General features: G+C 36.0%; 1 protein-coding gene across 7 annotated transcripts in view; it reads left to right on the top strand.

Annotated features, from left to right (window-relative positions):
* The window catches only part of cadpsb (Ca2+-dependent activator protein for secretion b), a 182,041-nt gene that overhangs the window by 111,854 nt on the left and 44,694 nt on the right, over window positions 1-25,493 (top strand). For all 7 annotated transcript variants that reach the window (XM_056460326.1, XM_056460327.1, XM_056460328.1 and 4 more), the window contains exons 7-11: window positions 14,133-14,244; window positions 20,673-20,812; window positions 21,774-21,840; window positions 22,055-22,163; window positions 24,626-24,838. In XM_056460326.1, coding sequence (XP_056316301.1) covers window positions 14,133-14,244; window positions 20,673-20,812; window positions 21,774-21,840; window positions 22,055-22,163; window positions 24,626-24,838 — 641 coding nt within the window. The remainder of the gene's footprint in view (window positions 1-14,132; window positions 14,245-20,672; window positions 20,813-21,773; window positions 21,841-22,054; window positions 22,164-24,625; window positions 24,839-25,493) is intronic.

Raw genomic sequence — 25,493 nt, forward strand, 5'->3', positions numbered from 1 at the left:
AAAGTGAAGGGGACACTATACTGTCAGTGAGCACCATCTTTTGGATGAGCCGTTAAACCGAGATCCTGACTCTACTTCTCGTAAAGAGTAAGGGTGTCCTGGTTAAACTCCCTCCATCGCCCCTTACCCATTATGACCTCCCAATCATCCCCATCCACTAAATTGGCTCTATCACTGTCTCTCCACTCCACCAATAGCTGGTGTGTGGTGAGCGAATTGACGCTGTTGTCCTGGAGCTGCCATTGCATCATTCAAGTAGATGCTGCACAGTGGTGGTGGTCTGGAGAGACCCCCCCCCCCACCCCTTATGATTGAGAAGCGCTTTGGGTGTATGGCCAATAAATGTGCTATATAAATACACACATTGCATTACATTACAATATTATATTATTTATATAATAATATATACATAATTTGTATAACAATATATTTTATGTAAATAATATATTCTTTTATTTTACACAATGTTTATTTTAGAAATCAATGCAAATATAGATCATTTAGATAATATAGATCATTTTATATAATAGATAATATTAGAAAATATAGATAGTTTTGCATAATATCGATATTATAGGTTTTTGCATAATATAGATATTAATTCAGATATATAATTTCAGATATTTTTCTGAATTAATACAAAAAAAGAGTACAATAAAGTTTAAAGGGAATACAAGTCTGGTTTTAGCATTCTCGGCATGCAGTCCATCTGAAATATGGGCCAGTTTTGTAAAGGCAGAGCGGATTCAGGTGCTGTGTCCTCCAACTAGAGCTCTCTCATTTGGCCAGCGGCAGTTACTCAAGGGATGAGCACATGACGAGGCGCTATTTTTGGGCCCTACGTTCCATCATTGGATCAGATGCCAATTTATAACGAGCTAAAGAGCGAGAGGGAGCGCAGTGGAGTCAGGCTGAGTGAGAAAGAATCAGAGAATACGACAGCCTCCGTGTCCCCTCAGAAAAGTAATCAGCTGTGGAGAAACTGATTAGGAGTGCGGATCCCAGCGGATGGAGAGCAGGGAAAAGCAGAGAAAGCCTCCAGCAGCCTGGAGAATAATGACGTCACGTGAGAATTAGCATTTAGATTTTATCATCACACACGACAGCTTTCAAATGTGTGTGTGTTTAAGTGAGAACTCTCTCTCACACACACACATATGCCATATAGCACACCTTTAATGGGAACACAATGTTTCACGCAAGGTCACCTTCTTCCTGAAAGGGAAGAGAACCCACAATGAAGTGACATCTTCAAGGACATTTCCTTGCTCACCATTAGCTGTTATTTCACATTGAAATTATATAATAATATTGCAGTTTTTTTCAATTTTATTGAACTTAATTATATGAACATGGACATGAATTTATTTATCTACACTCACTGGCTACTTTATTAGGTACATCTAACTAGTACTGGGTTGGACCCTTTTTTGCCTTCAGAACTACCTTAATCCTTCATGGCATAAATTCAACAAGGTATTGGAAATATTGCTCAGAGATTTTGGTCCATATTGACATGATAGCATCACACAGTTACTACATATTTGTCAGCTGCACATCCATTATGCAAATCTCCCATTCCACCACATCCCAAATGTGCTCTGGATTGAATTCTGGTGACTGTGGAGGCCATTTGAGTACAATGAACTTATTGTCATGTTCAAGGAACCAGTCTGAGATGATTCGCGCTTTATGACATGGCGTGTTGTCTTGCTGAAAGTAGCCATCAGAAGTTGGGTTCACTGTGGTCATAAAGGGATGGACATGGCAACAATACTCAAGTATGCTGTGGCATTGACACGATGCTTAATTGGTACTAATGGGCCCAAAATGTGCCAAGAAAATATCTCCCACACCATTATACCACCACCACCAGCCTAAACCGCTGATACAAAGCAGCATGGATCCATGCTTTCATGTTGTTGATGCCAAATTCTGACCCTAACATCTGAATGTCGCAGCAGAAATTGACACTCATCAGACCAGGCAACATTTTTCCAATCTTCTATTTGTCCAACAAGGCATTTGTGCCCACAGAACTGCCACTCACTAGACATTTTCTCTTTTTCGGACAATTCTCTGTAAACCCTAGAGATGGTTGTGCCTGAAACTCCCAGTAGATCAGCAGTTTATGTAATGCTCAGACCAGCCCATCTGGCACCAACAACCATCCACGTTCAAAGTCACTTTTGATTGACTGAACATTGGCTGATTAGAAATTTGTGTTAACAAGCCGTTGGACAGGTGTACCTAATAAAGTGAGTGTATTTACCATATAAATAAACTGTAATATGTTTAAAGTTTAACTTTTTTAATTTTAACATATTTAATATAACACATCTTGTATAATGTTTAGACATTGTCATATTATGATAAAAATTGTAATTATTGGACTCTGGTATAAATGAATAACTGTATTAGATTGGAGTTGATTCTTTGAAACTTCTTTTTTATTGAGTCACCAATTCATATGAATTTATCAAATGCAAAAATAAATGAAAAATAGTTTTTGATGCAAGAATATAAAATTGTACTGTTTAATTCAGAAAGAAAAAAAATGTGAAGTAGTTTTGTTTTCTGCTGATAGATTGAAACAATTGAAGTCTTGTGATATTTTTATATTTGATACTGTGGGTTCTATTTTCACGATCTAGGTGCAAAGTCTAAAGCGCATGATGCAAAAGCATTAAGAGCGTGTCCGAATCCACTTTTGCTGTTTTAAGGAAGGAAAAATATGATCTGCGCCCTGGCACATAGTCTAACAGGGTTATGCTTATTCTCTTAATGAGTTATGGATGTGTTTTGAGCATATCATGTATTAAACCAATCAGAGTCTCATCTCCCATTCCCTTTAAGAGTCAATAGCGTCGCGCCATTGTTCATATGCTATTTACAATGTGGACTTTTTAAGTGGAAAAACTGGACACTTCACTAGTAGGAAAACAGTTAAACAGACCATCTGCATCATGAGGATAAAGAATGAGCCTCCTTCATTCTGCATCTTTACTTTACTTTCACTCTTTACTTTACTCCTTTACTTTCGTGAATAAGGTGTTGTATGCTCTCCACTGAAGACATCTATTAGGCTACATATTTAATTTCATTTGTTAAGCGCAAAGATTTGTTTCAAAACTATTTCTAAATTCAGTTCTAATTTCCAGCAAATGAATAAATGAAAAATAAAGTGGTCAAAAAAGTTATATCCAAACACACGTCCTGTTCTTATGACCCATATAGTGGCGCAAACACCTCCAAAACCCGGTGGACAAATCTAAACTTATTAAAAAAAAATACGCATATAATAAATAATACTGCTAATAATAATAGCATTATACAAATGCAGATGGTCATGAATACACTAAAAAAACCCAGAGATGAGGCATGGAGGCAGTGCTTTTTATATTTATATAGAAAATAATAATTTTTGTAACATTTTAATTTTGTAATTTTTTTATAAGTAGAGGTATTTGTGTATTGCTGTACATCCTGTGTGTCTAAAGCAATGTGTAAGTGTTTGGACTTCCATAGGCACATAACTAATTTCAGTTTTTCAGAATAGCAACGCACCATCAAGGCGCCTTAACACGCCTCCTTTTTAGACCAGAACACCCATGAGTCCACAAAGGCTGCATTTACACTGCACTGTTCAAGTGACTCAATTCCGATTTTTTTTTTCTCCCATGTGACACAGTTCGGATATAGCCCATGTACATATAAGCAGGAACAAATCACATGGATTCCGATTTACTCAAATCAGATTCAGGCCTTGTTCATATGTGGAAACTTATGATCCCATATGAATCGGATCTGTGTTCTCGTGTCTGCAGTGTAAGCAAGTAGATCGGATTTTCACCTGTCAATGCGAGTCGCGCGTCATTAAAACCCGTAGCGAATGACGTCAAGTCTGACACTTTCTTTTCAGAACAGACTTCAGCAGAGTCAAAAACCTTAAATCTCATACATGAGGACTAAAACAGCGTTTAAATCAGAGATGCTCTTAAACATTTCCAGTGTTGTTAATTTTACATCACCATCAAAACTGGATTACCTGTGAATATCTCCTAGAAAAGCTCTCCTGCTCTTCTTTTATCCTGTATCCCTGATTCAGTTCCATTCTTCTCTTTTTGTAACTTAAATTTTGCTTTCCGCTCTCTCTCGCTCTCGTCTTCTTTCAACTGTAAAGCACTTAGCTCTTATAAAAGCCTTATGATTATGAGTCATAGAACTCTGTCTATATTCATGTATTCATGCTGTCACCGGCGGTTGGAAACAGAGAGAATTGGCTCATTTTGGCAAAGCATAACAGCGCTAATGGACACACAAGAATGTGTCACATCAAACAGACATGCTGAAGGAGAGAGATTAAGAGGAGGAGGAGAAGATAGCTAAAGAGGCAGCAGTATCAGCAAGAAAGTGCAAATTTGACATTCAGATGTACTTAGAAAATCTCATTCAGTCAGCTGTTGGGATAATAAACATACCTTATGTGGACCCCAAATGGGATCATACACACATACACACACAGTTCAGTCATGCATGGCTTTGCGCTATTTCAGCAACCTCCCTGGCACTTGCCGTTTGTACTGCTAGAAAGCTAAACCAGCCATATCCATGCTAAACATACATACCCTGCATCCCAATTCACTTATATTTATAGTACATCCTAAAAGTATATACTTTTTCTTTGTGAAGAAATAGTACTTTTGAGTGTGTAACAGAAGAGTTTGCAAGCTTTTGGACATACTACTTCCCCATTAAAGGATCCTTTTGTTGCTTAGTTTCATGTCCTGTCAATCATCTCGACATTTCTTTTGTATTTATTTCCTTCCATATTCAAGAACGAGCAGCAAGTTAATCTGCCATTCATAGGTCTTTTATGCAGAGAAGTCTCCTCAGGTGTTTGCAGATACATTCAGAAGTTAATGACCAAACACATCTTTATAAAAGTTCACATTATTGTTGCAGATGATATATAATGTAAATAAATGTGATTGAACTATTTTCCAGTAGGTTATCTGTTTATCTTATTAATAATCATTCAAACATCATTTCCAAAGTATTTGTTTCATCTTTTCCAAAGCCTGCTGTTAAATATTTTTGTAAATTATACAGTATTTAACTGTAGTACAGTTTTGCAGTATGGTACTTTAGAGTTGCATTGTGAAAATTACTGTATATTTTTTGTCTGTATTTTATGTTTATGTAAATACATATACCGCAATATAAACGGCGCTGTGAATGTAAATAAAGTATTGTTCCTGTAACTGATTTACAGTAAGTTATTGGTGAACTGGTGCCAGTAAGTTTCTGTAAATTCTGCAGGAAACTGTTAACAGTGTAGTTTGTAGCCTCTTTTCCATCTTTTCCAAACCCACTGTTAACGATGTCAGTAAATTTTGCAGTATTTAACTGTAATATTACTGTTTTTTACAGTAGGAAAGTTATGCAGTATGGTGCTTTCTTTTTGAGTTGCATTGTGAAAATTACATATTTTATGTTTATGCAAATACATATACAATAATATAAAAAGCGCTGTGACTGTAAATACAGTATCGTTCCTGTTATTGATTTACTGTAAGTTATTGGTGAACTGCTGCCAGTAAGTTACTGTAAATTCTAGAGGAAACTGTTACATTGTAGTTTGTAGCCTCTTTTCCATCTTTTTTTCCAAACTCATTGTTAGCTATGTTTGTAAATTATACAGTATTTAGCTGTAAAATAAACTGTATTTTACTGTAGGGCAGTTATGCAGTATGGTACTGTATTTTAGAGTTGCATTGTGAAAACTACTGTTTATTTTATGTTTATGTAAATACATATACAGCAATGAACATGAGAATAAACACTGGTTTTGAGTAAGTAAGCATTCAAGGAGAGAACAGAAATATCTCTGAGATTTGATTAAAATATCTTTGTTTGCGATTCAAATAGAAACTAATTTCTAATGGGTTTGGAGCCTCATGAAATTCAGTAAAAGATTAAAGACATTTTCAGTTTGCACCGTTACATCTGGAGGAAGTAAAATCAAATATTTGAACAAATTGCACAATTACCTATGGTAATTATTTAGGAAATCTGGTGCTGCTACAACTCTGACAGCATGTGGAAATGATTTGCAGGTGCAAATCATTATTGTTGTCTTCCTAAAGTGTTATAAAGTATTTAATATTCCTTGTAGGCACTTAGAGAAATATCGTGGCAAACATTTGGCCAGAAAATCTGCCTCAGGCTCATATTCCTAATGCAAATTACCCCCATATAAATCTCATGTTTGTTGCAGATAAAACATAGGAGTTTGCTAATGGGTTTTTTGCTATTATGACGTTTATCGCCCCCTGGTGGTCTTCAAGCAGGAGTGATGAATGTGCTCTCCCGTCGCTCAATCTGCATATGACACTTTTCTATGTGAAAAATCACACTTCCCACCACACACATTACTGTTTTTTTCCCTCTTCCACTAGCTTTCCCTTTTTTGCCCTCTTTTCCTCTCCCTGTTTTTCTTTCTGTCTCATTTGACTGCTGCATCTAAAACATGCTGTCTGTTTCCAGGCAGCAGATCATGTCACGTGTTCCCATTTTACTAGGCCAACTCTACCTCTCACCCTCTGTGTGTGTGTGTGTGTGTGTGTGTGCGTGTGTGCGTGTGTGTGTGTGTGTGTGTGTGTGTGTGTGTGTGTGTGTGCGTGTGTGTGTGTGCGCGTGTGTGTGTGCATGCGTGCATGTGTGCATGCGTGCGTGTGTGTGTGTTTTCAAAGGTGTTCATTTCTATACAATTGCATCATATTGTTCTGAGATTGTGCACATTTATTATTAATAATATCAATAGTGATCCTTTACTGACTCATATCTTTGATTTCTCACTCTCGCTGAGGTCTCCTACTGTGCAATCTCTTTCAGGTACAAGCATGAGTTATTATAGTTCTCCCTTTATGGCTTCACTCTACATGCATATGGATTAGTGGTCGTACAGAGGAGGGAATAGTAGGACTGTACATGGGTGTTTTCTTCAAGGACGGGGAGAAAGCGCTGTTTCCACAACAACAATACATAAAATAGGATGAATAATTAATAATTAATAAAACTAAAATTAAATAAAATTTTGTGTTAAGTTAGTGACACAAGCAGTTTAAGTTTTAGATTAGTGGACTCAAACTCTATTCCTGGAGAGCCACAGCTCTGCAGATTTTAGCTCCAACCACTTCCAAATCTCACCTGCTTAATAGTCTCTAGTAGTTTTGAACGTCTTGATTAGTTGGCTGTGTTTGATTAGGGTTAAAGCAAAACTGTAGAGATGTGGCCCTCCAGGAATTGAGTTTGAGACCTATGTTTTAGATGTTTACAGAATCCTGTTCCATAAACAGGTTAAAAGTAATATTAAATGTAACTTGAGTAAAAAATATGCTGTGAGGAATACATTTGCAATAAAATGCAATAAAGTCTATATGGAAAATCATTTAAAAAAAATAACTGATCAGCTTTTAACCCTTTACCGCACGGTTACCGCATGTTATTTATGTTCATTTCCCTGCCACTGTTTCTTTAAGACCAACATTACATTTTTTTGTTGGAAAGAGAAGATCTTAGTTTAGCCAATGATGTGCTTTGTTTAAGTTACATGACATGCAGTGTTTTTCTGTGGTGCAATTTCTGACAGACTGGCGTTTATTGGGAGTAGTTGCTGAATGCAAATGTAAACGTCAATAAAAACAAAAAATCAACTCATGTCAGATCCACAAAAAAATCTGAAACATCACCTCCAGTAAGTTATGATGACATATTCACAACTAATTTTTTTTTTTTTTATCAAATTAGTTTTTTGTAAATCAATCAAATGTATGTGCTGCCAAATGGCAACACTGAAATAGTGGAACGTGCAATATTGCAATTAGTTAGCTAGCAAGGTCAGCTGTGAACTTTTAAGTTGTGACAATAACAACATGAATGCTAGTAATATAATGTTGATTAGTTTTGTGTTAATGGAATTTGCATGATGGATAAAATCTAGTTTTAAAAGCAATACTACTTTTGAATAGACATGAAAACAGGGAACATTGGATTAGCGAGCACCACCATGTTCTATGGTAAGTGAGTTTAAGAAAAGGACAGAACTGACTCTTCCTGCAGATGAAAATGAGGATAAGATGGGTTTTAGTGACCATGAGAATGATGTAGATTGGACGTTTGATAAGAGCAGTGATGGAGACAGTTCAAGTAAGTTAGCTCTGAGGCATATAAGACAGGCGTAGTATAGTATATAGTATAATATATATAAACATTGTTAGCTACATTATTCTGATGGATATACCAGACTTGTTATTTATTTGTTATAATATTTACTGTAGAAAATATTTATATTTACTGTATGTTGTGTACATGATAATACAATATTATGATTGTTTTCAATAATATTCAGCAAAAAAGAATGAAAGAAATGAAAGCTGTTGGAATATCAATTGTTGGAAAGGATGTATAAGGTGTTATTTATAAATTCTGTGTTGAAGCTTATAATACTGCAACACCAATTAAATAATTTCAAACAACAAAATTATTCATTCTAAGGAAAGTTTTAAATTTAAAATTTTTAAGGTAGATCCGCTGTTGGACGTTGTTGCCATATGGCAACATTTCATAAAGTACCTTAAAAAAAAAAAATTTTCATTTTTTTTTTTTTTTTTTTACAGCACTTCAAGTTAAGCCAATTTAAGAAAAGAAAAACAGTCAAGTATTTTTTATAGATCTATCATAATGCATGCAGTAAAGGGTTAAAGACAGACCAGACCTGTTAATAAATAAATGGTAGGATTTTTGTTGAAAATTACATTACCGATGATGCTGAACAGAAAGTTCCACCAGTCAGAGATCTGCAGTGAGCGAAGCACACCAAAATATATCTTACATATTTCAAAGTTAAAATTAAATTTAAGGAATTGGATAAAAGAAAGGAGTTTGTTTCTGCATCAAGTAAAATTAGGTTTTAGATCATTTTAAGGTCATGTTAAGTAAGATGTCAGTTATAGTAGATTACTTATGTTACTTAATATTGAGTAGTAAGATTACTGAATTAATCATAAATTGTTGTTTTGTGTAGAGCAAATTACAGCATTATGGCACTGTCTCCTGACAGCAAGAAGGTCGCTGGTTTGAGTCCCGGCTGGGCCAGTTGGCATTTCTGTGTGTAGTTTCCTGTTTGTGTGGGTTTCTCTCACGGTCCAAAGGCATGTGCTATAGGTGAAATGTGTAAAAATGTGTTAATACAGGTAGAATAAAAATAATGAAAAAGAAAAGAAAGACAATAGCGTGATCTGTTGGACGCAGCACAGTGCTCATTCAGTAAATGCACAGCTAAACAGATGTGATTTCAGTCTTGATTTGAATGTGCCTAATGTTAGAGCACATCTGATCATTTCCAACTCTTGGAATTTCTAGTTTATATGATCCTAAAGATCTGAGTGATATGTTAAGTTTGTATTCAGTGAGCATATCTGTAATGTTTTGAGGTCCTAGGCCATTTAGGGATTCATAGACAAGTAATAATACTTTAAAATCTATTCTGAATGTAACTGGGAGCCAGTGCAAAGAACTGAGGACAGGTGTGATGTGCTCTGATTTTATGGTTCTGGGCAGAATCCTGGCAGCAACGTTCTGGATGAGCTGCAACTGTCTTACTGTCTTTTTGGGAAGGCCAGTGAGGAGGCCATTACAGTAATCCACCCTGCTGCTGATAAAAGCATGAACAAGTTTCTCTAAGTCGTCACTGGAAACAAAGCATCTAATTCTTGCAATGTTTTTGAGATGATAGTATGCTGATTTACTTACTGCTTTGACATGACTGAAACTCATATCTGACTCCAGAATAACACCAAGATTCTTGACCTTATTTTTTTGTTGTTTGACCTCAAGAGCCAAGGTACGCATTCACCTTGAGAACCTCATCTCTGTTCCCAAGTGCAATGACTTCAGATTTCTCTTTGTTTAACTGAAGAAAGTTTTGGGACATTCAATTTCATCAATGCATTGGCAGAGGGTGTCAATGGGGCTGAAGTCATTAGACAGTAAGGCTAAGTAGATCTGAGTGTCATCAGCATACCTGTGGTAGGAGATTTGGTTCTTTTTCATTATTTGGCTCTGTGGGAGCATATAAAGGTTGTACTTTTAAGAATACTAAAAGAATGTCTTTAGTCTCAGATCAAAATGTAATCAATTGTAGATCTATTATATGATCTATAAATTAACTTCTTTTTAAAAAAAACAGTTTAAAGTAAAAAATAAAAAAATAAATATAAATTGCAGAGAGAGCACTTTGCCTCATATCCGCTCCACGTCACTGCACTGCGATAATGAATAGGTAAAGAAAGAGTAAATAATAGTGGACTGCGAATGTGAACTCTTGAAATCTTCTTTAGGTTATTCATTTATTTATTTATTTTTCCAAATGTCAGACTTGTCTGCTGTGTGGGAGAATCTAGTACCAGTAATCACCAGAGAATATCCTCGGCCGAATGCGTGATGTGGAAAAAAACATCAGATGATGCACTTTACCCACTGGTCTGTCTCTCGTGCTCTTGACATTCAGTATTAGATTTTTACGACCTTATCAAATGATTTGTTAGCGAACGATTTCATCAGCCGTGCCGTGGAGCCGAATAGCACTGCGGAGATTGTTTTTCCTCGCTGATCAAAGTAATACAATGAAAAACAAGGGCTGCGAGACATCTCTGTGCAGAGCAGTTACGCAGTGATAAAGTAATAAAGAGCGGTCGACTGTCAAGGAGATCTATGGCACCTGGAGTAAGTCATACGTTTGCATCTCAAAGACAGTGGAGGTTGTACTTTTAGTTTTGGGTATTGCAATTCACTCAGATTTGATATTGTTTTCAAATACGTTTGATTTTGAAACAATTCCACAGTCCTAAATATATAAAAATTTCAAATGGGTTTTGTAGGGATGCCATAGAAGAACCAATTTGAGAGCTTTCCAGTGAACAGCTCTGAAAACAACCATTCCTTTTTTTTATTGTAAAACGCAAGCTAATTATCTACAGAATTATTTTGCATTATACACACAAGTTACTTTTTGTCCATAAGAAAGGGTCTATGAGTCTTAAAAGTTCTTGGTCCTTCGATATTCAATTCAATTCAATTCACCTTTATTTGTATAGCGCTTATACAATGTAGATTGTGTCAAAGCAGCTTTACATAAAAGGTCATAGTAAATTGGAACAGTGTAGTTCATACCAAGTTCATACCATACCGATACCAAGAAGATCAATCTGATATTTATTCATTTGAATTTATCACATAGCTACCTGTACATTATATGTCCTCCTGACAGGTCTAAACCAGGCAGGACAAAAGCACCAAAATATTAAATATTCCTTATTTATTTGCTATATAATTCTTTACCAATATTGCACAACTGTACTACTTATTTGTAGTACAAACATTTAAATTGCGAGTTTTAATAATAATAACATTCATTCATTCATTTTCATTTCGGCTTAGTCCCTTTATTAATCCGGGGTCGCCACAGCGGAATGAACCACCAACTTATCCAGCATATGTTTCATGCAGCAGATGCCCTTCCAGCTGCAGCCCATCACTGGGAAACATCCACACACACACAAACACACGCACACACACACACACACACACGCACACACACACACACACACACACACACACTACAGACAATTTAGCTTACCCAATTCACCTATACCACATGTTTTTGAACTTGTGGGGGAAACCGGAGCCCCCGGAGGAAACCCACATCAACACAGGCAGAACATGTAAATTGGGGCTCGAACCAGCGACCTTCATGCTGTGAGGAGATTGTGCTACTCACTGGGCCACCGTGCTACCATAATAAAACCATTTTAATGGATTTTTTTAAAAGTATCGTAATTTATGTTCATGAAAGATTTCTTTAAACAACAAATGAGTGATGAAAACTGCACATTTTAAATAAAGATTTGCTGTATATTCTCTGATGTAACAAACATTACACGATAAAGTCTAGATAGGATACAGCTGCAGATACACACATCAATATAGCATAATTTTTGTGACACTATAATAATAATTCATATTTTTTAAGTACTTTGATGGTTGGGTTTAGGGTTAAGGTAGGGGTAGATGTTAAAAAATGCTATTTATTTGGTAATTTCATAAATATCATAAATAATACAAGGTACAACTACTGTTTTTACATTACCGTAATGGTTGGGTTTGGATTTGGGGTAGGGGTAGACGGTAATAAAATACGATGGATGGGAAATTTAATAAATTCATTCTTTTTTCGGCTTAGTCCCTTTATTAATCTGAGGTCGCCACAACGGAATGAACTGCCAAGTTATCCAGCATATGTTTTACGCAGCGGATGCCCTTCCTGCTGCAACCCATAACTGAGAAACACCCATACACACTCATTCACATGCATACACTACAGACAATTTAGTTTATTCAATTCACCTATACCTCATGTCTTTGGACTGGGGGAAACCGGAACACCCGTAGGAATCCCACATGAACACGGGGAGAACATGCAAACTCCACACAGAAATGCCAACTGACCCAGCCAAGGCTTGAACCAGCGACCTTCTTGCTGTGAGGCGATCGTGCTACCCATTGCGCCACTGTGACGCCCGGTATATGCATTAAAGAAGACTAAAACTGTATTTATTGTTTGAATTTCATAAATTTGAATTTCAGAATTTGAAAAAAAGACTTCGTATAAATAGCAACAAAGCTTATTGTGAATATTAAATTTAAAGTCTGCATGAAATGGAAGTAGCTGAGACTTTTATTTCAGTATGTTGATGTACTTTCAACTGAAAAGGAATCTTGTGCAGAGGGAGGGGCTTCCTTTTTGCTCTTCGTTCACTAATAGTAAGGAGGGTGTGGCTAAAAATATTAAGATGTCAATTAAGAAGCCATCGAAAACTGACATCGACAGTAAAGGATCACCAATCCAAGCATAGAAGCAAATAGGCAGATTTGATTAAAGATTGCTAAAATACTTTTTTGGTAAACACTTTATTAATTGTTCACCAAAACTATCAAAATAGAGTTGCAGCTGGAAGGGCATCCGCTGCGTAAAACATAAGTTGGCGGTTCATTGTGCTGTGGTGACCGCAGATTAATAAAGGGAATAAGCCAAAAAGAAAATGAATGAATGAAATATCAAAATAGACATTTTTGATCCAGACTTTAACTGTTATGCTTTAATAAAGAGCCAATAAGCTTTATTTTATACCAAACATAAAAAAAGCAAATATTGGATTTAAAGATCCTGTAAAGTGCTTTGAAATGTTAATTTTTTTATACAATGTTTGATGTAATCTCAATTTAGAGGGCTGGGCATGTCAGATACTAGAAAGCATTTGATTGGTCAAGATTTCATAAGAAACTGAAGAGGTGGCGACGCGGTGGCGCAGTGGGTAGCATGATTGCTTCACAGCATGAAGGTCGCTGGTTCAAGCCTCGGCTGGGTCAGTTGGCATTGCTGTGTGGAGTCTGCATGTTCTCCCCGTGTTCACGTAGGTTTCCTTTGGGTGGTCCGGTTTCCCCCTAAAGACGTGGTATAGATGAATTGGTTAAGCTAAAATTGGCTGTAATGTATGTGTGTGAGTGAGTGTGTATGGGTGTTTCCCGTTGTGGGTTGCAGCTGGCATCCGCTGTGTAAAACATATGCTGGATAAGTTGGAGGCTCATTCTGCTGTGGCGACCCCAGATTAATAAAGAGACTAAGTAGAAAATAAAATAAAATGAATGAATGAATGAATGAATGAATGAATGAATGAATGAAGTAAGAGGTGATGTGAAACAAAGGTTGATCCATTTAGGTGGAAGTGAGAAATTACAAACTTTGGATGTTTATATCAGTTTTAGATTTTCTAAATGCAAATTTTATCACTGTCTTGGTGCACACTAATAGACATACATACTAACATCTAAAACTTTGTATGTTTGACCTTCAAAGTGTGCTACAAATAATATCTGGTGTTTTAAAAGTTTTATTCATTCATCAAGTGAAAGTAGCACAGACTAAAAGATTGGAATCTAACCCTTAAAATGAGTGTAGAAAATAGAAGCCTATGATCAGTGTCTTTACCAATGTGTGTGTGTGTTCTCAGCTGGGGAACTCAAGGAGACTTCACCACCACACATCCTCTGCCTGCAGTCAAGGTGAAGCTTTTCACAGAGAGCACTGGTGTTCTGGCCCTGGAGGACAAGGAGCTCGGCCGGGTAACACTCACTCTTTTCTTTCTTACTTTTCTTTCAACATGTCTCGTTCTGTTGCATTTTTTTTCTTTGGTGATTGATGATTGTTTGAGGTTGTTACGGTGTAGCTGTAGAAGTGATGTTTTACTTTGTAATTCTGCTTTTTGCCTCAGTCTCCTGCTGATTGATGCCTGTAGCTAAAAGAGAAACTTCAGTCTTGAAAATCCCTGTAAAGAAGCCAAAAGTTGAACCACCTTTTTTGCACATAATCCTTTATCTAATCATCAAAGTTAAAAATGGCCTACGTTCTTATTCTTCTGATAGAATCTGGAATTTATTGTTGTTTTTTAATTAACTGATTAAGCAAATCATCGTTATTTTTGACTAATTGTATTAATTATGCTATAATAAGAACACTTAATTAAACACAGCTATCAAAATGGATAATGTTGCTATACAGAACCACATAGGTTCAAATTGTGGTTCCAGATTAATTATATACAAAAATAAGTATAACAATTTTGACTGGTTTATACCATTGATGCTATTCTATTAGTTTGTCATGGGGGCCAGCTCATGAAATGAACCAAATGAGGGGCCGGAGAGATCTGACTTGCAATATAAGTGATGACACAACTGCAATATAAGAGCCCATATGCCCAAGTTGGCTTTTTCAACGTTAAAATGTTAATATGTTGTATTTTGAAACTACGGGCGACGCAGTGACGCAGTAGGTAGTGCTGTCGCCTCACAGCAAGAAGTTCGCTGGTCGAGCCTCGGCTGGGTCAGTTGGCGTTTCTGTGTGGAGTTTGCATGTTCTCCCTGCATTCTCGTGGGTTTCCTCCGGGTGCTTCAGTTTCCTACACAGTCCAAAGACATGAGGTACAGGTGAATTGGGAAGGCTAAATTGTCCATAGTGTGTGAATGAGTGTGTATGGATGTTTCCCAGAGATGGGTTGCGGCTGAATGGGCATCCGCTGCGTAAAACATGTGCTGGATAAGTTGGTGGTATATTCCGCTGTGGCGACCCTGGATTAATAAAGGGACTAAGCCGAAAAGAAAATGAATGAATGAATTTTGAAGCTACAAAACATCACTTCATTGGACAATGTGGTTTTTTTACAAACATATTCAAATGTTGTATTTCGATGCACAACTAAATCAGTGTATTGCTTAAGTAGGCTTCTTCTACATTCAGAGACATTCATATGTTATGTTTTGAACTGTATAACAATTAGGGATGCAACGATTATAGATTTTGGTTGTATGATTATAGTCTGAAGAATAATCTTGGTTTCACGGTTATCACCATTATTATGCATTTATTCAATTCAAAACACTACTTGTTGAGAAAATCACTAGAAAACTGCTTATTTTAAAGTGTTGTTTATTGCTGCTTAGTAACCAAATACAGCACAAAATATTAATAAAAAAACAAACAATAGTCCATTTCTCTCTTTGGACTTAAAAATAAATGAAAAAGTTTTTGATTTAAACATGAGTGATAATTTTTCAATGAAAATAAATGACAGAACAATGAATAAATACATAAATAAAAATAAGAATAAATAAAAAATAGTATTTGTTTAATGTTAATTTAAGCTTTATATTAGCTAAGAATTTAAATGAACTGTTGTTATTATCTGCATTCATACATGCATAATCATTTTAATAATTTGCAATAATTCGTCTAATGTATCTTTTGTTTACATTGCACTGAAAGCCATGCACAACTCTACAGTGTGAGATCATTTCTACTGTGTACGCCTGGAGGTCCGCTTGCAAGCCGTGCGCACACCGTTCCCAATATGCGCATGTCTCCATTTGAAACAAGGAACTTGCGTGCGGAAAAGACGCAATATGTGAACGGCCTGATGCTATAGTTAATCCAATGTGGGTGCATATTAGCCTCGGTACAAGCTCGGAACTTTAAACTACCACACAGTTGGCATAACTTTGTTTAGTTGCAGCAGTTTTGTTCTGTGCAACAGAAACGTAGTGTTGAGAAGCCTTTACAATTAATTAACCGAAAATGAATTAAAGTGCAGTTAATAGTGAAATCGGCTAATCATTGCATCCCTATTAACGATATCAGTGCATTGTACAAAACGCCCTTTCTACAAACATATCCAAATGTTTTCGGCTGCTTGCACCACTCGCTTAATGTCACTTGACTCACTCTCTGCGCAGCCTTCAACTGCAGCTCATGCTGTACTGAACAGACGCACGTCACTTCATAACTATAGCAGCCGCTTTTCGACTGAACTAAATAAATTTTTGATGTCTTGGTCACATTATTTGAAGGGCCGAAACAAATTGCCTCGGGGGCTGGGTTCACAGGGGGCTGGGTTCGCAACCCACCAATTGAATAGCCCGGCTATAGACTATAAAAAATATCGACATAGTATTCGTGATGTCACCCATAGGTTTCAATTAGGTGCAAATAAAGCTACAAGTGGGTGTGGCCAACCATTACCATTTTGTTTGCACGTCATTGCACTGATCCCCAGCTAACCGGAAGGAGGCGGGGCGTGATTGGAGCTAGAGAATTCTGCTAGCATTTTGCATAGATCAGTTTTTCTGAAAGGAACGCAAAACACTTCATTACCTACGATTCGTTTGTGTTCTGACCACATTGTATAATATATCAATAAAGTGTTTTTTGTGTTCGGTCTTAAAACACGGTTGTAATACATTGAGCCACTAAGCATTGTTCTTATGACGTTTTTCTACAGAAGGAAAATATGAATTACTTCCAAATACTTCAAATATAGTCTGTGTTAGTATGCAAGGGTATTTCTGAAATCCAGGCATAAAAGTGTAAAAACTATACAACATTTCAGATGACTGTTCTATAGCCTACAGCTGCATTAAAGTTTTAAATAAATGTATTTATCATTTATAATTTATCTTAAATAAAACAAATGCATTTATAGATAAAAATTATGTAAGAATTTTAGGCACCTGAGAAATGGAGGGTACTCGAATGGTTTGTGAGTACAATTAAGTGCACAGCATGCTATCTGATAGATGTAAAAATACTCCAATAATTGCAAAAGGTAATTGACTGTGTAAAGTTACATAAAACAAAATTAAAATATGATGTAAAAGCAGAGTTCAGCGGCTAATCAGCTTGAATCAGCTAAGGCGAAAAAAGGGTGACCAGCGAGAGCTAGCTGTCACTCAATTGGCCACGCGCTTACTTATGCAGACTTAATGAAAATAAATGAGTTATTAAAAAAATGAACCCTCCTCATAGTTGTCATAAAGGGTACGAGGCTTGTAAACATGTTTCTATCATCAAAAATTATTATTTTCTATAAATATAAAAACCACTGCCTCCATGCCTTCTTCACATCAGGGGCTTTTTTCAGTTTATTCACGACATCTTGCTTTTATATAATGTTATTATTATCATTTGTATTATTTATTATATGCATATTTATATTTGTTTTATTAAAAACAAGCTTAGATTTGCCCACCTGTCGGGATTTGGACCATATGGGGCACAGCATGTGTATTTGGATATAACTCAGTTTTTTGACCACACTTCGTTATTATTGTTCATTTATTAATTTGCTGAAAATTAGAACTGAATTTAGAAATAGTTATGAAACAAATCTTTGTGCTTAACAAATGAAATTAACTATGTAGGCTAATGCATGTTATCTGTGGAGAGCGTACAACACCGTTTCCTTATCCACGAAAGAGAGAAAGTGAAAGTAAAGGCCGAATGGAAGAGGCTCATTATCCTCTTGCTGCAGATGCTGTTTAACTGTTTTCTTAACTGTTTTGAAGTGTTCGGTTTTTCCACTTACAAAGTCTGCCATGTAAATAGCAAATGGGCCATGGAGCGATGCTAATGACTCTTAAAGGGAATGGGAGATCTCTGAACGGTTTATTCTCAAAACACACCTATAACTCATTAAGAAAATAAGCTCAACCCTGTTTGACCATGCGCTACAGCGCAGAGCGGATTTTTCCATCCTTAAAATATCAAAAGTGGATTCGGACATGCCCTTAATGCTTTTGCGCCCTGCGCTACAGACTTTGCGCCTAGATTGTTAAAATAGAGCCTGTGGTGTTTTTGGAGAGAGTTCCCGAAGGCCAGTTGATGAATTGCTGTTTCAGTTACTTCCGTATTGGGTTAAGAGGAATGTTTATTCTTCCTTTATACATACAATATGCCTGATGATTAATTATGCAATAAAACAGCCCTAAATGTATTTTTCCCAGATTAGTAATAGTATAATCATTTGAATTTACTAATTTTGTAAAATAAGTTATATTGTGTGCTCCTCTACCATAGGGTATGAAAAAGCTCTGCTATTAAACTTAATATAGACATATTTTATTGTGATAAATTAATGTGATAAATTAACGTTGACATAACATTTCACAAATCATACTGTTTTACTGTATATTTGATCTAATAATTACAGTCCTATTACGCATGAATAATAACTATTGTAATAAACCAGGTGTATGAGATTATTTAAATGTCTTTCCATCTTAATTCTAATCTTAATATCCAAATTTGAATTAAAAATCCTGTGAATTGGAATTTAAAAACATTCTAACATACATTTAAGGATTCCTAGCTCCTTTAATCAGGACATTGTTAACATGTTATGTTAACATGTTAAGATGACCTTGACTGCCTCATGTGTGCTGCACAATACAAAAACGTCCCTTCGTCTTCTTCCAGACTGAGGTAGGCAGGCATCTCTAAGCCTTTAAATCTAGCTAAGAAATAGATTATGCCAACTTATCAGAGAGAGAGAGTGAAAAAGCACACGGGAGAATACGAGAGAAACTGGCTCTTCTCTGATAAGGTGCCAAGAGAAGAACCGCACAGTCCAACTCTCAGTACACAGAGGCATGAGCCAAAATTAATTGAACGTTGAGAGTTTCAGTGGAAAAAAAATGCTGACTGGCAAAGTAATGTGTCATTATCAGCTCACACCAAGACTCACAACCACACAACCTGTTTATCCCTTTACCCAAAGCGTCATGTGTGAAAATGGTTCTAGGGCAGAAACTGACTTTAGGATTACATGTTAAAGGGATAGTTCACCCAAAAATGAAAGTTCTGTGTCCTGAAATAAAGGTCATGTGTGTGGGGGATCTAGGGATGGACAAGATCCAGAGCTAGACAGAATCTGCTGACATTTTTTTGTATAAATCTATATATTTACACACATTTACATAAGTAAGTAAGTAGACTTGATGTGCTAAATCAGTGTTTCTCAACCATGTTCTTGAAGGACCACCAGCTCTGCACAAATTCCCACACTCTCTAAAACCAAACACATCTAATTCAGATTATTAGATCATTAGCAGAGACTGAAAGACCTGTAATGGGTGTGACATCCAAAACATGCAATGTTGGTGGTCCTCCAGGAATGTGGTTGAGAAACACTGTGCTAAATAATCTGCAGAAATCTGTGGATAGCGCAGACTATTGTTTGCAATATAATAGTAAAAATTCTGCCTACCATAACAAAGATGAATTAACATAATAATACAACAAAGTGTATGATTTATTACAGTACCATGTGTGCAGTACAGTTTTGTGTTTATGAGTCTGTCTACAAACAGATATACTGACAAATTCACCTCATAAAATCAGTCAAGTGTTTGAAATCACAGATTTTTTGACCAAATGTGCTTTCATATCATAGAAATAGGAAAAATTATACTATTTTTGTAGTATGCAATGCAGTTTTAAAAGGCTAAGTCACTTATAAAAATACCCAGGATGGCTTGAAGAATAGAATAATCCAGATTTTGCCACAAGAGTTTGTGTTCGTGTTTGATCCATTGATCAGTTTCTATCATATTCATCCCTTTGCTTACCAGCAGCCATAGCTGATGCCTTATCTATATGTGTATCTATATGTGGAGTTTCTATATGAGGATGTCCTCTAGTGTCCAGTATGAATGAAATAAATAACATTACAATGTGTGATCAGACCATTATTTCAGAGGTTTTGCACTCTGCTCCTGGGGAATCACAGTCCTGCAAGGTTTACTTCCAACCTGCTTTAGAACATTTGCTTGTGTATTTTATATGATCCTGAAGTGATTGATTAACAGTTTCAGTGTGTTTGATTACAGTTGAGCTCTGTTGGATAGAGCATGCAGTAGGGTAAAATATAACAATAAAAATATGAAAATGATTTTTATCTCTAAAGATACAGGGCTTTTTTGTCTCTCAGTGGAATTATATTGTCATTATTATCATTAATGCAATAAGTAATAGAAAATATTGTGCTCTATTAGTTCACATCACCCATTCCTAGTAGGATAACATTTGAGTGAATTGGTGATAATATAATTTTAATTTGCGGTTTACTGCTGAAAGTTTCTTCTCTCAGTTACTGATTTTGGCTTGATGAATTGTGATTGGATGGATTAATAATCAGGATTCTTTCATGTTGAATGAAAAGGTGGTTCTTCACCCGACTCCAAACAGCCCGAAGCAGGCAGAGCTCCACAAGATGACTGTCACCAAGGCCTGTCCTGATCAAGATCTGAAGATCAAACTCGCCGTTCGCATGGACAAGCCTCAGAACATGAAGGCTTGTGGGTAAGGGACTTATTTTGGGGATAGGAATGAGTGTCTGTAAACTCTCATGCTTACTTTCTAATGCTGGGTTCACACCAAAATACAAATTTAAATATTTCCACAAATAGATTGCATACAAAGTCAATGCCAGCAGTGCGAATTTGTGCAAATGATGCAAAATGTGTGATTTGTGTTTGCCACAAATACAGGGAATTCGCCTCAAATGTGTCTTCCGCACAAATTAAATAAAAAATCTACTCAAACAGAAATTTTACATGAGTTATATTCTAGAATAATCTAAAGCGAGTTGCACATGTTCACTTTGCTTAGGTGTGCAATCATAAACATAAAAGGCATAAAACTGTATCATCTGATGTGGGTCAAAGACAAAAAGGGTTTTTTTGATCATCAAGTATAATATAGCACTAAATTGTATCCAGTTTAATTGTATTTTTGTCTGAGCAAAAAAATACTGATTATCATAAATGACATACTTTAGAACAACATGAACACATTTGTCCTGTTTATTTCTTTATTTTTCCTAAAGAATCATGCCATTTTTACCGTGATTTTCAGAAGACACCCACGAAAATGTCAAATAGTGCATCAGTGGTTTATAAACCAAAGTTTTCATCAGGAATATTTAGTACAAGAATCTGCCCAAAATATTAATTCATCACTTTTTATGACTTTTCATTAATAAAATATTTAGGGATTGCCACTGTCTGTCAAACAACTACATTTCATTCATTTACCCAAGTTTATTTTCTTGTAAAATATAATCTAATTTAATGTTATTCTTTTATTTATTTTAACAAGCACAGGTCAGAATATACGTATATAGTAAATTTTTCTATATCTGTTAGACTGCATAACAGTGGCACATTTCTATAAGTAAATAAATAAGAAAAATGACTCATACCAGACTTTTGAATACCAGTGTATGAGTAAAATACTAATAAAACTGATGATATTCTTTCAGGTATTTATGGGCTGTTGGCAAAAATGTCTGGAAACGCTGGAAGAAGCGCTTCTTTGTCTTGGTCCAGGTATATCTTTTGATACATTTATTCTTTGAGAGAAGAAAAGACTGAATATAACACAGTTTTGTTTCAATGTTGTAACTCCATAATACTTGTGTTTTCATTGCCTTGATGAACCATGTTAAGTTTTTTGAAAAGTTGCAAATGAAACCGATTTAACCAGATAACCTAATAAGTTGCATACACCATATTAATTCTGTTTGTTTACATTTTACTATAGGTAAGTCAGTATACCTTCGCCATGTGCAGCTATCGAGAGAAGAAGTCAGAGCCACAGGAGCTGCTGCAATTAGATGGCTATACCGTGGACTACACCGACCCACAGCCAGGTAATACTTTCAAACTCACTTAGTGTTCTTATGTAACACCATTGTGAAACTATTCTCATGTTTATCAGATGTTATTGGAACATGTGCTCAATCTTTGTTTACTCCACTGGGACCAGATACAATTTTTAATTAGCTAAAGTAATCAGCAAAAGGCTCAGATAGGTAAAGTTAGTTCTCGGAAAAAAGAGTTCAGCATCATTTATGTGGGTGCTATTTTGTTTTTGATGCTGCAAAAATAGATTTCAAAGGGGGTGCAGAATTTGGAAAACTGTCTTTGGTGACAGCGGTGGCCAGCAAATGACCTGCAACAAATAACGTGAATGTGATTCAATCTCCCAATATACTTACAGCATTTTGATTCTTTTATTACTGTAGAACTAATATACGAGTACATTTGCAGTGATATGCCAAAAGTTGCTTAGAAAATTTGCTTTTAAATTATTATGTAAATATGTGCTTCACTTATTACGTTTTTAACTTAGCAAAAATACTGTAAACACAACATGGATGACAGCAATCAGATAACAGCAATTAAGAAAGTTTCTGATCTTAGATTATGCTTATTGAAATGTGTTTGCACAAGCTCCGTAATCCTCCGTGTCATGTTAACAGATGAGGTCATTCAAATGGTACCGTTATAATCACCTCTTCCAGGTTTTCATGAAAACAATTGTGATTAAAATACCCAGTTTGAAGCACAAAGTAAAACCGAGCAGATTTTTGTTTTGTATATTTACTGCCAATCAGATTTAAATGTGTGACGTTTCAGCATAAATAATTAAGAATCAGAACACACTTTGATTTGTTTCAGTCAGATTAAAATAAAATGACTGTTTGAACATTGGTGGAAAGATGCCTCACCATTGACATTGGCCTATGCTTATGACAGGTGCATATGCAGGAAATATAGAAATAACAATGAAGTTTAGCAATGAAGTTTTAAATAAAGTTTAGCAATTGATAAGATGCATGTAGCCAAAGTCCCTTGTAGGCAAGTCATTTCACTCGGCGGCCATCTTTGAAACACCTCTCGGGCAGTATGCTCGTGCATTCTTTTTGAATGTCAACACATCAAATTCTCCAAAATTGCTTGCCAAGCTTACGATTACATTTCATATTACAAATATCCAATAAAATTAGACAACAACTGTGTCTTTAATTTCATTTCTAAATGTTCGTATCCTACAAAATCTGCAGAAACGTACATCTGGTCTGAGCCCCTCCCCCAGGGAATTGTCATTCTACAGCGATCACTGATTAACTCCTGTACCAGAAGGCGGGCTTTATTCTCTATACATTGATTGCTGATTGTATCCTGTACAAGTAGGCGGGGCTTCATTTGCCATATTGACAGTTATACTTTTACCCATCAAAAACATACGAGTGACATGTCTTGTGTATTCTATAGTCTTTGACGTAGCCAAAGAGCTTAGAATGACCAAGAGGCGACACTCAATAGTACGTTCCATTGCAACAGCAGCGCCCAGCAACAGCCCTGCGATTCTGCCATTTTGGAGTGAAAGCGATCGGCTCTCAATCGGATCTCATTGCTGTCACGATGGCAAGCAGCTGCTTTGTTTTTTATTTATTTATTTAAGAAGTGCATTAAAGCTGAGATACAACCTGAAAGACAACAATACAACACTTACTATCACAATCATCAGCACTTTTAATAGTTTATTTTACAAACTTATAATATGCTGTTGTTCTATTGGAATTATTCAAAAATGGCTGCCGCGCCATCTAGTGGCTGTTTCCCAAATCGCACTAGAGTGTCGCCTCTTGGTGATTCTATGCTCTTTGATGTAGCCTAGCTCAAACAGGCTTTGGCTGAATGCGTGTTGCAATATGTCACATGACACAATCACACAACAGATGGGATGACAACTCAAATACACAAATACTATAATGTTTTTAAAATATAAAATTATACAGATGGCTCTCTGTGGTTAAGCGAGAATTTGAACAATGTCCTGTCTGCACAGAATATGCAAGAAATCTGCTGCTGCAAAAAAAAAAGCAATCTTCTCAAAATGTTGTGACTTTTTACAAAGAAATTCAGCAATTATACTTGAGTTTGTGTATTAGCTGGATTTTTAAGTGAACTGAAATTATAGGCAATATAGATGTAGCTATTTAAGATTGTTATCCGTCTATAACACATAGACATTACCATGCAGAATAGTTCATTATCTTATACATGTTAAATGTGTTATAAAACAAAAAGGAATGCACATAAACATCAGATCTGATTTAGATTTTGTCTTCAAAAAGTCCTTCACAAAAAATCAGTCTACAGATTTTTTATAAATGGTTGGAAAAGCTCTTGTTTTCTTTAAGTTTCATTATAAACTGTTCACATATAAAACTCATGAAGATTTTTACGTGCAGCCCTTTAAATGTTCCACTAATTATATCTTAATTTTTCTGAAGTTGACTTATTTTTTCCGCTGTGTGTGCAGGTCTGGATGGAGGTCGAGCTTTCTTCAATGCAGTAAAGGAGGGAGACACTGTGATCTTTGCCAGTGATGATGAGCAGGACCGCATCCTATGGGTGCAGGCCATGTATCGAGCGACTGGCCAATCACATAAACCCGTCCCGCCCACCCAGGTCCAGAAACTCAATTCAAAGGGCAAAGCTGCGGCACAGATGGACGCCCCCATCTCTCAGTTCTGTAAGTAAACATCCACATAAAGCATTTCATAACAATAAGGACAAATCCAGACTGATATGGCCAGTTAATTAAATACATACCACGATAAACCAATAACAGCCCTGTTATTTATGATGTAGCCCTCATGTCGCATTAACTCGAGATGTTAAATGACAACACCACTTGAGTCACCAAGTAGATAATGAATAATAAATGAATTCAGGTTGTTGTCAGGTCGTGTTAGTAACTCTAGTGATGTCACCTTGCGCTCAGCAACTAAACAAGTAGCAAGAAAAGGTAAGAGTGAATGTGTAGTTTATAGCATTGTGTTTATTTCAGTGTCCGTGCCTTCGTTTGTAGATCAGCTATAACATCTGCGTTTAATAACATTAAAAATAGTTCAACCTCCTATAAAGGTGTAGTTTATTCAAAAATGAAAATGATGACATCCTTTGCATCCTCAAGTTGTTTCAAAATGATGACTTACTTTCTTCTGGAGAACACATACATTTTTGTCCATTTTATTCTATCATATGGGATCACCGGACGATTTTATTAAAGTGTCAACACTGTTTGTTTATTTGCATGCAGAGCACCTTTCAGATTTTGTCTTGTTGTGTTCTGCAGAAGAAAAAAAATCAAGATGTTTGGAACGACACGAGAAAAGATCAGTAAA

This window comes from Danio aesculapii, chromosome 6 (genome assembly GCF_903798145.1).
Source record: "Danio aesculapii chromosome 6, fDanAes4.1, whole genome shotgun sequence".
Lineage (NCBI taxonomy): Eukaryota > Metazoa > Chordata > Actinopteri > Cypriniformes > Danionidae > Danio > Danio aesculapii.